The sequence below is a fragment of the Pholcus phalangioides genome, unplaced genomic scaffold (genome assembly GCF_987345545.1).
Source record: "Pholcus phalangioides strain wild (caught in Gottingen) unplaced genomic scaffold, Ppha-v1.0 ptg000011l_1, whole genome shotgun sequence".
Taxonomy (NCBI): domain Eukaryota; kingdom Metazoa; phylum Arthropoda; class Arachnida; order Araneae; family Pholcidae; genus Pholcus; species Pholcus phalangioides.
The window spans coordinates 11587207-11600783 of NW_028301604.1; the positions used below are offsets into that span (position 1 = coordinate 11587207).

The following is a 13577-nucleotide window of genomic DNA, read 5'->3' on the forward strand; positions in this document are numbered from 1 at the left end:
CGCTATTATAAATTCAAGAAAAATGTTATAGCTTTTCCAAGGCCGGGATAACACTGTAATAGTTAGAATATACAAAAAGATTTTTTATCAATCTTGATCTTTATCTTGAAAAATACCAGCAATAAGCGATTGTGTTTGGTGATTGGTGTTTTTTTTTCCAAGTTTTGTAAAGGATCTTTTATCAAACTTTTATAGTGTAATCCTGGTCTTATACAGTCGAACTTGGTTGATTCGAAGTTCAAGGGGACAGCAAAAATTTTCGAATTATCTAATTCATTCATATAAGATAACTAGACTTTCACAAAAACTCTTAGCATTCAATACATTTTTATATGATTATTATCACTTACTATGCCAATTTCCTTGTAGTTGCAACTAGTATTCGTATAAAACGTAAACGATCAAAACTATTTTATATGTAAATTTGTAATTTATATTAGTTTCATTCTGGATGCTCTTAAACATTGTACGACTTCAGATTGATTTAAAGAATGAGAGATGCGATTTGCGAGTTTCAACGGCCACATTTTTCCTAACAATGTCCTTAGCTTGTGAAAGTGTTGGAATAAGGACCTCTTCCTTTCTTAGATTCGTTTTCATCCTTTTCATGAGAACATTCAACACATGACTTTATTTTCTACTTTTTCCTACAATTTTTCTTTTATAAAGTTGATCAAGCGTACGAGTCTCGTTTGGACATGTGAAAAATGTAGTTGAGCTACATTGATATCCCAAAATTATTGAACAATGACGCTAGAAAGGTAAAGCAAATGACTGGGATTACGGCACTCCGGCTTTTGACAATTCTGTCTGTAGAGAAGTTGATTACCACGCATTCATATTTCCTAAGTTGTAGCATTTGCATCTGCCATTGACAGGTGCTAAAGAAATCATCCCAGATATCCGGTAAAATTCTAGCAGCCCACGGGAAGACAAGCCGGTAGGTGTGTAGAACTGGTAACGAAATCATTGCTTGATGCCGCAGCAAAAGAAAAATTCAGAATTTGTTGGTTGCTATCGTTTTTAATATTGGCTACATGTTATAATTTGAAAAAGATCAGTAAACCACGGATTATAGAAAAAGATGACTGAAAGTTGAGAGAATTTTCCAAAGAATAGCGACATTTTGCATACATGAATCAAACTTGAAATTATCCGACACATTAAGGGAAAAATTCGATTTAAACAGGTAATTTCAACATTAAATCAAATTGGGAATTCAAGGGAAATTCCCAAAATTCAAATTATTCAAAAATTTGAATTGCCCAAATTATCCCAGGAAAGATTGAAATTTTATTGAAGAGTGTGTTGATTGATCTTACTACGTTATATCACATTTGAGCACGGGATTAGCTACTCAGTAGCATTTATTCAGGGAAAAAGTTCTCGTTCATGCATCTTTTAATATATTTTTCTTCAGACAGACTTTTTCCCCCCATCCAAAACTTGTTCTTTCAAGATCTTTTTTTTAATCCTGTCTTCCTTCAAAACTTGTTTCTAACTTCCAAAACTTTAGTTTCATTAAATACGACATAATATGGAAGAATTTTCTAGTCTTGAATGAGCGACAATTCCAACGGTATAATCGAACGTTTTTTTCGCTCAATTATTCAATCTCGGGGTCATGCTATAGTATAGATTGAGGAACAAAAATTTGGACTTGACCCAGATTCTGTTTCTTTTGTTTAGGAAGAATGAAATTTGTTTTTGAAGAAACGTGAGAAATCGCGACTTTTTATTATGTGCTTTGCTGTTTTATGGTTAAAAAAACATGGTTTTCTTTTTTATAAAGTTCTTGTTTTCATATATATACTTTACCAGAAAAAGTATTAAATTTTCGGGATTCTTTAGAATGTTTGATTTTAGGTAAAGTATGACATACTAGTTTTCAACATTAATTATGGGTATTAATGGCATACAAACAGATAATTTATTATGAAAACTTCATCTTTTCATGTATGTTAATATGAGAAAAGTTTACATTATCTATATACAGGGTGCATAAGTAACAGGGCGTATGGCATTTTACTGGTGAACCATTGATCCTAGAGGAATACTTGTAATTAGAAAAGTATCTAAAGAACGTATAGTACTCAGATATGCCATTCATGTTGCAAGGGGTCGTATAGTTATTAAAAGAAAATATTAACTCGAGGGGTCGTATGCATGAAAACATGAATATAAATTAACTTTTCATAGTCCCCGTGTGCCCAAAAACCCAATTAGAATGTTGTTGCCCTGTCTTGCCTGATGCCAACAAAAAAAATTCATTTTTCTAGTCCGGTGCAATATTCACTGAGTTATTCGAAAAATCGAAGAAAGTTGGGAAAGAACAGTATTAAATGCGGAAGAACCGTTTTACCTTGCACTTTAGGGTTCTTGAAGAGTTATTATCCATTGATTGACACAATTTGTTTTTTCTTATAGCCAGTTTTTTTAGTATATAGTACACTATATCATTAAAATAAAATCTATCGCTTTTTGCATGATATTTTGACACTTTGAGGCTACGGGTACTTTTAAAAACATTTAAGCAACTTTTTAACGGTTTTTTAAAGTATGTCAGTGTCATTGAAGACTTGATTGGTTTTTATGTCATATTCGACCACTTTAGGACGACAGTATCATGTAAACCTGTATTCTGACAGGTTTACGATAGTTAAAAGCATTTTTTTTAATTTGATAGAAATAAATTTTTAGAATACTCATTAGAAAATCTATTGGGTTCTGTGCCAAAACTTGACCTTTTCAAATTTTGGACAGTAAAATCTGTGTCTTGTCCAAAATCTCAAAGTACCAAAATATGACATGAAAAGCGGTAGTTTCTCCTTCAGTTATGCAGACTATTAAAAAATTCATTTACAGGAAAAAAAATTATCTGTTTTTTGATACCAACACTTCAAATATAAACCACAAGCAGATAGACTTTGTTTTAACTCTAAAATCAGTCAGAAAATCTTAAAACTGACATGAAGAGTGATTCGATTTTTGTCAAAGGTGTTTTGTTGTCCCCTGTCAAGTTGTTGGTTTGAAGCTAATAATATGTTATATGAACTGTCTTAATTTATCAAACTATTTAAATGAACTGTTTCCACAATTTTGTATTTGGTTATAGTTGTCACCTACTTTGATTTTCTTTTTTCATGTATGGTTTTTGAAGCAGAAGTTTTTGGCAGTTTAGGACACGGGGGGGGGGGGTGGATTGGTGGATTGGACTGTACGGTAAAACCATATGGTTTGGTTTCTACCATACTGTCCAAAACCTTGCCAAACCTGGTTTACAACATTTGAAAGAAAAGGTTTCATAGTTTTTGGTTTTTTATTTTTGTTCATTTTACTTTCATTCTTTCTAACACCCATGTTGCAAATGACATAGCGAGAAATGCTATATAAGCTTGACATCCTCCGCGTTACTAAAGGAGCCCATTTAGAAATTTGTAGTCAGTAGAGAAAGAATTTGAACCCTTACCTTTCAAATACTTTAAGTCGTTTGTCTCTATCTTTTATAGAATTTTTTTAAATATTTTTTTCGAAACGGGTCAGGACTTCTGGACCACCCTGTATTTTCAACTGTCGTGGCATGAAATAGCAAAACATTCCATGTTTTCTATTCAACAATTACGGAGAAATCTAATGCTTTTCATGTTTTTATATTCTATTTAAAACACTGACATCTACAACCATGTAGAATAAATATTCCTGTGAAAAATTCTAAAAATATCCTTCATATATCGTTTCGCACAAAATTTTATTTTTTTATTTATTCATTTTTTTTTTTTTCAGATCAATTATCAGGGATTGGCTTTGTATCACATAAAAGTAATTTCATGTTTTAATGAACTTCTGATATTTCACTCATCTCGATATTGACGAAACTAAATTCTGGAGAATGAAATTGATATTTCTGCCGATTTTATTATTTTTCCTTTTTTTGCTCTTTTTAGTCTCAAAAAATGAGACGAAGGGCATTTAACGAAACAAATGCTGTGTGTATGCAGCGCTGTTCTTGAAGGTCAACGGCATAGTTTCTTAGAAGACGTCAGGAACATTCTTTCAGATGAGTCGAGTTTTGACTGGACTTATAATTTATTGACCTATTTAACCTTTCTTTAGCTTCTGTGGCCTATTTGCAAGAAACTTGTCCTTACGTTTTAGATTTTTTATTATGAATTTTTTGTACGTATAGCTATGTTATGCATATAAATCCAATCTGTCTTGATTAGTATAAATGAATCGAAATGCTGGGTTTTTTTTTTTTTTTTACAAAATACTGTATCTATATATTTCCGTAACAAAGGGCGTCTTGAAATAACAATATTTTTTTTAAAGTTTTTCAGTTTTCTTAAAAAAAAACAACATCCAGTATATTTTCTTCTGCTTATTCTTTTCATCTGTACCCATGATGTTCTTCTGGTATGCGTTGCACAAAATGTTTATGTTTCTAACAGCAGGGCTTGACAAATCCCAGGTCGCCATGGTGACTACAAAATCGGTATTGTGCCTAAAATTCTCTCTATGTGATTTGCTAAATCAGATCCTGAAGATTAAACAAAATTTTATTTCATGATAAAGGGCTTTTCAACGTGGGCAGGAATCATTGAGTCCCGGAAAAGTCAAAAACTTCATTTAAGACTGTTTATCCTGCGATAAAAAACCATCCTGCTCCTAAGAATGCATGCTTGGCTTCTATGGGCTCGCACCTAAATGTTTTTTGATTTGGCAATCCTTGCTCCATAGATATTATTCTTCCCCGTTTGTAGGAATGTCTTTCTTTTCGATCTTAACGTTGCCGCATGAAGCACTTCTTCTACTAGACCTAATGAACCTAGTAGGACAAGGGTCACTTTTATTACATTTCACATGTAAACTTCTTCAAATAAATTGCAAATCGTTTTCCATTTTATTCAGTCACTTAATAATATGTTTTCAACCATGCCAAAAAAAAGAGAAAAAAAAAGACTAGCTAGCATACGAAATGCAAAAATGTTTTTTTACGAGACCTAAAAAAAAATACGAAATCATGCAGAAATGCAATCGAATCAAAATGGTGTGAAATTAAGCTGACAAACCAGGTGCATCGGATCGGTCTCTTGTTTTTTTTAAACCACCTCTGGCGGTTTATGCTAAATTTAGCAGTAGGTCGTCTTTGGCTATTCTAATGACTTTCCTCGTTGATCTAACGCGAGAATGCTGATGGATGTGTAGAGAAGGCAAAAAAAAAACCCCTTCGCATTATGTCATGAAAGGACTTTCTTTCGCGCTGAAATTCGTTAGAATAGGTAACAAAAAGTTTTACCCTTAAAAAAATTAAATTTTACTCTTTTTATTAAAGCTTTCGCAAAATTTTAATACAGTCGAATACCGTTATAGCGAAAATCTCGTTTTAACGAACACTTTTCTAATCCCCCTTTTAGGTTTATATAGGAGCAATGCAAAAACCTGAAATTCCTTTATAACGAAATTTCGTTATAACGAAGTGATTTCTCCGGTCTCTTGGAGTTCGTTATAACGGGATTCGACTGTACTACGTAATTGCTGGGTCTGGTGCAATTAATAGAGTCTGTTACACACAATTAAAAATTTCAGTTCAATTAATCGACTCGATCAAAACCGATTAAAATTCGATCAAAATTTGTAACTTGGTTTATTTAATTTAACACATTGGGTTTTACCATGTTCCTATGCGTAAAATTTTAGATAGTGCCCATATTTGAATCAATATTTTGATCAAGTTTTTCGACATAGGACTAACCAAAATAAATGATCGATCGATGAAATAAAAGACGATCCTAGTGAATAAATTCTAGGATCTGGCAAATATGTTCAGCATGTAAAAATTGCTTCAAACGGAGGGCCTTAATTTCTTAATCCATTCCTATATTTGTTTACATCTGATGAATAGGTGCGTGAAATGAATTTAATACATTTTTATGGCCTCAAACAATATTATAGTTACTAATACTACGTTTGTTATATATGGTTGTCATTCGAAATTTTCGATTAACCAGTCGGTTAAAAATTCCAATCGATTCCCAGCCCTAGCAATTTCTGAAGGGGGAAAAATTTATTTTAAAAAATTTCACATCCTTTTTTTTTTTCTTCACCCAACCCAAGGTAGATGGAAATTTGAATCATTTGTAATGTCAATTTTTTTTTCTCTTTCTAGGTGAGAAAAGTACCGCAGATTCTCGTTTCGCCTTCCAGCCAACAGATTTCATGAACAGCTTGGCATCGTGGGATCGTTGTCATCCGATAGATGAAGAAACGCTGGAAAATAGGAGACGAGCAGTTTGGACATTGGAGCTCTTTGAAAACCACGGTATAGAAGATTTAACGCCCAAACCGGTCCATCCTAAACAACTGCAAGACTGCTAGGAGTGTCTGTATTATTTCCGGCGTCTTAGAAGAATTCCATTTGAGCCATTGAGTATATATACACAAGAGAAACATTTATTCAACTTAAAAATACGCGAATTATGCGTCCTCTTCTGTAACGGTGCCCTGGTAAATAAGAACAGTAATTGTTGAAATCGCGTCCTACTATTAATAAAAAAAAAAAAGACCAAATTTACATGTTTCATATGTATACCGGATTTTTTAAAATATTTAGGCACAGAGAGAATGATACCTGATACCGCGGCACAACTCACTGTTTTATTTCAAAATTTGATTTGTGTATCATTCTGTAATTGTTGAATTGCAAGCATTGATTTTTGAAAAAAAATAGTTTCAGATTATCAGTTTCTTTGGACACTGCGCTATTGATATGTATCCGATTATTGGGACTCTACTTCAAATTCCCCGATGCCTTGGCAAGCCATTGCTAACATAGTACATGTTACAGGCTTTTTGTCGGTATCTGCATTTTTTCATCATTGATAAAGACATTTTTTTTTTCAACCGGTCGAATTTAGAGAAGAATTTATGTAACGATCTGATTTTTTTTTTAGTGTGCTATACTGTATGTCGATTTGAAATTACAATTTGGAAAAGAAATCTCATTGGTGATTCGATTTTTTTTAATTGCATTCATAATATAATTTAATTTTAAGAATAATTCAATAATTTTTTCTGTGAATCCATTTATGCTTAAGAAATGCAATCTAAGCATCAAATATCCAATCTAAATCTCGTGGAAAGCTGCAGGTTTTATGCTGTGTATCTATTTAGCATAGAAGAAAAGAATTTGAATTTCATTTTTTAAAAAGAAAAATTCATCTCTATGTACAAAATGTAAATACATCTGCTAACTTGTATTGTCATTAAGGAAAAGGTCACTTTGAGTCGCACTTGAAAAATTTAAATTGCGTACTTCTCATTGTTAAATAATTCTGGATATAATTCAGCAAAAATATGTATAAATATGTTTGGATTATGGAAATCAGGTTTTAATGTCTATACGAATCTGGTTTCGTGAAATAGGATGCTTTTTTTTATGCCAATGTTTTCTAAATGCAAATAAGTATAATTTTCTTACCAAATTCACAAACACCAAGTGCACTCAAAGTGATCGGAATGAATATATTTTTAGATTAGAAGCAAAGTGCCAATGTTATCTAACTTGTTATTTTATTAGATTGAATAAAAGTGCATGAAATTCTGTTCTTTACTACTTGTTTTTATTGGAATATACATATAACTTAAGCTTTAATGTTAAAACCTTTTGACGGTGCAATTTCTTTTTCAGCCAAGGATTAAAAAACTGATTTTCTCATTGCTTTTTTTTTTTTAAGGACGCAATACCGTAAACCTATATAACAGCAGTTCTCAACCCGGGCTCCGCAACCGCTCGAAAAAAAATAAAGAAAATAGTAAATTTTTGAAAAAATATTTTAAATAAAAATAAATCAGTAAGTGATGAATAAATAGAAAAAATGGGCCTATACGGGGCTCCGCCATAGAAATTATACACCAGAAAGGGCTTCGTGAGTCAAAGGTTGAGAACCTTTGCTATATAATAATGTATAATTTTACAGTAAGTTTTATCTTATTCTAAACTACTGGCTCATTCTTATCAGAAAATTTCAAACACCATAGAGTAAATTCAGGTTTTATGCACGCGTGTGTTATAGTCAATATATTTTTCTAACTCCTATCATTTCACAGAATTAAACTTGAACTGTCGTATAAAAAAAGTTCCACTCAAAATATTTGTTATGTATGCGACTTTTAAGATGTTTCGTAATTGAAATTTCTCAGAAACCTTTATAATTTCACTAGATCCTGTATAACTCTTCGGCATTTTTCTTCAGACACGAACATTCAAAACGAGTCGCCTTGTTTCCAGAAGTTCAATATTTGAAAAATCATTCATTTAATGACCTCTTTCTAATCAGACTAGACCTTAACGGATTATATTCTGGACAACTTGACTGTCGGGCCTACTCGATCGATCATCCATTTAAAAAATTTCAGTTTTCCCACTTTTATAACTGAAGTTCTTGTAGTCGGCAATTAACCAGGATTGATCTGTATCTCGCACTTGGTGTCCGCGAGGGTAGTTATTATTTTCCTGCAATTCGTATGCAGTTTCTTCGTGAAACGAAAAAAAATCGGTATTTTGGCATACACATGAGTAGTTTAAATCCGTACACAAACTATATTTAGATATTAATATCCTGACTTCAAAGTGCATCAAACTAGTTCTTTATCATACATTTCTAATGAAAGTTCGTGAACTTTATCCAAAATCATCGCATGAAGTGCAATGTCATATCGCAAAAATGTGCAATTTGAAATTCAAGAACTATTGATGAGAATAGTAGGTTTTTGTGCGGCTCTACAACATTTCCATAAACGGAAATACGGTTCGGTTATATAACGAACCTACTACTGACGAGTGTGTCAGATTCGTAATTTTCCAAATTTAAAAAAAAAACATTCAAATTTTATATGAATGTGTCAAAAAAAAAGCTCGTTTGAATAGTCGCGTTCAGTTTTTTGGTAGTTTTCCCCCCTCAAGAAAATTGTCCAAGTATGCACAATATCGTCGAGTTTTTCTAAAGAAAACAGAAAAACGCATTGAAACAATTTAGCCATTAATTTATTTAAAAATATAACAAGCTTCTGTGCTTTTTTTATCACTGACAAAAATATTCGATTGTCAGTCATTCATATATGATAGATAAATTAATACGTGTCATATACCCTAGAAAACAGCAGTCTTGGCTGTGATTTTTAAGAATCTGAGGATTTTTACTCGCATAAAAAAGGACCGTAGAAGTATAGCAATTCAGTTAATGTTAGAATCGTACGAAACTTTCGAGATTGTGTATACTTAGCGTAAGCTTGCATCTATCGAATTCGGTTATATAACGAACTTCCACATAATGGTGATGAACCAGTACTAATAGCCTTTCTTAATGAAAAATACATTTCGTTTTTTTGTCTATATATGCAAAAATTTTTTGATTATTTGACCATTTTTTTTCCAGTTTGTATTATGTATGGTCTTCATGGCTCAACCCTACGGAAAATATATATATACCGAACAAAATGAATTATGCACTGTACGGTTGTTGATGGATTTTTCTACTCTATGTTAATCAATAATGTAAAGAGTTTAAAAGTTATTTAAGTGAGCTATAAACAGCATTTTAACCGTGTATATAATCGTTTGAAAGCATTAAATTCTTTTTCTTGAAATCTTTGTGTGAACTTTTATATACTCTATATCTGTGTTGGAACAACAGATTATACGTTAATGATGGGAGGATTCAAATCTAACGACTACAAAAAGACGTGGAAATAGATTGAAATTCTCGCGCGCGCGCGATTTTTATTTATACAATTATAAGTTCATAATAAATTGTAATGAGAAATGATATACATCGAGTGTGCAGAGGGTTTCTGTACGTGATTATACGCCACACTAATTTAGTTATGGGAAGAATGTGTAACCAAAAAAACCAACAGGCAGTATAAATATAAAAAATAAGTATAAATTGTTTTTTTTCAGAGTATGGCTGTGACACTGCCTAATAGAGATTTCTAATGTTTTGTTATACAAAAAACCCGATTTCGACACTGCTGGATGAAATCCAAACAAACATGAATAATTTTATTGCACCACGAAAGGGAATATTTTTTCAGGTTAAAACATGAAAGCTGCTCGTCAGTGGGATTTATTAAATTGATTGCAAAATTTTCGGAAATTTCGAATTTCAAACAGTAGATTAAAGCGGGTGTCACAAAGTTATGCGATGGTACCATGTTTTCACACGATGACGATGTATCCAGTGCCGTCTTAACGCATGGGCTCGGGGGAGCCTCAAGAAAATGAGATCTAATAAAAATTTTCGATAGTAAGCATGCTAATTGGTAGGCAAGCATTTCTAGCCAGGTTGAGGCCTCAGAAAATCCACTTTGCACTGAAGCCTATGATACTCTTAAGACGGCCCTGGATGTACCTCAAACAATGATTATTAGGTTACGTGAGTTTGAAAATACGTGAAAGAGAGAGAGAAAGGTCCACCTGTCACTGGTTGAGTCTCAATTATTAAAATGGAAGTTTCGGTCGAAACGCACGTATATCTCCAAAGAAATTTCACCTTAAAGAAAAGATATACATCTAAATTTTTGCAAAATCTATAACATTCATTCATAAGGCCTCTTGACAGTCATTCATTCAGTGTTAAAGGCCTGCAAACATGTAGGGCATGCGTATATCCTTCATTTTTATGATGCTTTGCGATGATTGACCAAATGTATTTATTTCTACGGGGTAGTATAAAGTAATTAAAAGGAAGCGTTTTAGAGAGAGGCTCCCAATCGTTGGTGTACTCGACCTCATTACCGAACAGTTTCTCGAAGTACTGCCAAGGGCGTACGCAGGATTGATGTTCGAGGAGGCACAAGGAATATCTCCCAAGAAAATTTTTGGGGTAATAACCTTCGAAAAATATTTTAAATTAACAGGAATTGGTTAATATAAGTACTTGCTTTCGATATCTTTAATTTTTTTACAAAAATATTTCCAGTTTGGGGGGGGGGGGGAGAGAAGGGAAGCTACTACAGTACTATTCGTACGCATATATTCCGGGAGATTCGTCGAAACAACGAGAGAGATGAGAACTACCTTTCTAGACATTTGTATTTTCGTGTCATTCATTGTCATTAGACGTGGGTTACGTGACTATCGTGGCTGCTAACGATAAAACAGTACTATATCGGATTTATCCTAGCGCCGTCTTCTTGGCTAGGATTCTATAATTAATATTGTATATTCAAGGAAAACTACAAATATATACTCTTGATATGCTATACGGAAATGCTGAATTCGCAATTCCTTTCGTACTTGTCGGTTATCAGACCCTCCCCACCCACCATGATTGACGTGTTTTCATTTTTCGATAGATATAATTTTATTTTTGCGATTATTGACGTGCTTTGGCTGTTTCAAAGAGTACGTCTTCATTTTATCTTATTAATAAAGTTGTGAACTTATTTACACATTCCGTGATGTGTTTACTATTATCTCATGAGTCATTTTAAAAAAAAATCAACTTTTGGCGATACCCTCATTAATTATGCAGGAAATTGGTAAAATGCAACTCAAAGAAGCTGACGACAGAACCCTACCCTCCTGTCCACAACCCCGGTCTATCGCCGTTATTATCTTTTTACTTTCGAAGAGGTTGACTGCGTCGGAATTGTATCGTATTTGTGAAACCTACCAGTTCTGCATTTTTCTGTTCAGAAAGTGCTGCCGCAGTCAGTATCTTTCAAATCGAAGAAGTAAGAAACTAATACTACTTTACCGCACACCAACTCCGGTCATATTACCATACAGCAATTAATTAACTGTGGATAGAGTTAGGTCAGAAATAAAGGTTCCATCTACCTGTGGTCGCCTCAAGTTTGTCAGGAAAGAACTTGTTATCTATGTTGTTTCCAAAGGATCGAACCTGCGTACCTAACGGGAACCTTCATGATAGTAGACGAGCATCTTACCATGGCGTCACTCGGGCGCGGAAGTGAGAAACTGGCAAATTGAGTGAATATTCTTCCACGTGTAATTAGACGCGGATGTGATGCATGCTGCTGTGAGACTTTAGTGAAGGCTAGCTTTAGAGATCGGCTAGAATTTACTTCTTAACCCTCTGTGGTCCAGAGGTTTTTTCGGCAGTTCGTACTTTGTAGTTCCTCCCTCGCAATGAGGAGGGCTCCTGGATATTTGTCCGTTTTGCATAGCTTATTAGTTTTGCTAAGAAGCCTTCTCCCAGCATGGTCTATCAAACTGCTTAAGTTCTCTTGGGGGACAGAGCAGGGACCATTTTTTGGTGTGGTGGTGGTAAGAAGCTGAATTCACGGGGGGCGTTGTAACATTGAAGTAACGTTGTTTCCTGACGCGATCCTATGTCAAGTCCATCTCGACATAGGATCGCAAAAGAAAGTAGGAAAAGCGCATAAAACTAACTTCGGTCAACCACCACTGTGCCGATTGCGGGTTGTTGACATGGTCTTTCGCGATATGAAACCACGATGATACCCAAGGCGAAGATTGGCTAGATGTTCCGTTTTCACCTCGAGAAAATATTGTTAGTTGTAGACTATTATTATATGAATGTGTGCTCCACGAGACTTCAAAAGTATTCGTCTAAACGGAATGTTTGTCATGGGACGGGAATCATAGGGGAAAATATTCGTAACGTGTAGGCGCCTCACGTTTCACGGGCCCCGGGAAAGGGTGTCTCCGACGATTCATCTTGTAAACACACACACACACCACATATAGTTTTTTTTAAATATTATATATATATATAACTATATAACATTTAATGATAATGGATATATTCACTATCTGCCGTAAAAAATTTCTTTCAACAGTTACACACTGGATCAAATTTCGAATTATAAAACAGAATGCAATGTTTGCTACCAATTATAATTATTAACAAGTACTTCACTACAAGAAGCAACTTACAATGAATAAAAATTTTCATTGACTACGGAGGGGGAAGGGACTGTTTAACTCGAAGATGTGAACCCGAGGACCTCGTACCGGCACCGATTAAACCCCTCGGTGGCATTACGAGTTATCTCGCCTGCCTTGATGCTTATTATTTCCTCAATTACGAGATATTTCGCCTTCTTAAAACCCTTTTATTTCGGCAATGACGTGAGCTCCCGATATTTCCCTCTTCTTAAGAGCATGTTTTCCACACCCCCCCCCCCCCCCAGTGTCAGATCAACAAGCTTCACATTTTGATAGCAGAAGGGGAGAGACGTTGTTTGAAACATATTTTTCCTTTCCCTTCGCAGTGGTATAGGAATATGCGTACAGTGTTCAAAAAGAGAGAGAGTGATAGAGTAGATCTCTCTTCCTCGGTTTATTATTCTCGGAGTTGGAGGAAGGGGGGAACTATCGGCTGCACAAAATCGGGGATAAAAGGCTTCTTGTAGAGAAGACTTGGCATTTCACAGAGGCTTTTGTTATTTCCACTGAACCCGTTTTAATTCGGATGAGTGAAATTTATAAAACCGTGGAAAGGGTTAAGACGCCATTACATTTAACAATGAACGTGACCGTGAGTAAATAGAACCGGTGCCCAGGACCACAACTAGGGGGATAAGCC

The 13577-nt window shown here is 34.2% G+C and overlaps 1 protein-coding gene across 1 annotated transcript in view; it reads left to right on the forward strand.

Moving 5' to 3' along the window:
- Positions 1-9645, forward strand: part of LOC149080058 (uncharacterized) — a 32787-nt gene extending 23142 nt beyond the window's left edge. Inside the window, exon 2 of the mRNA XM_089239001.1 lies at positions 6167-9645. Coding sequence (XP_089095127.1) covers positions 6167-6375 — 209 coding nt within the window. The 3' untranslated portion in view covers positions 6376-9645. The remainder of the gene's footprint in view (positions 1-6166) is intronic.
- The last annotated feature ends 3932 nt before the right edge of the window (positions 9646-13577 follow it).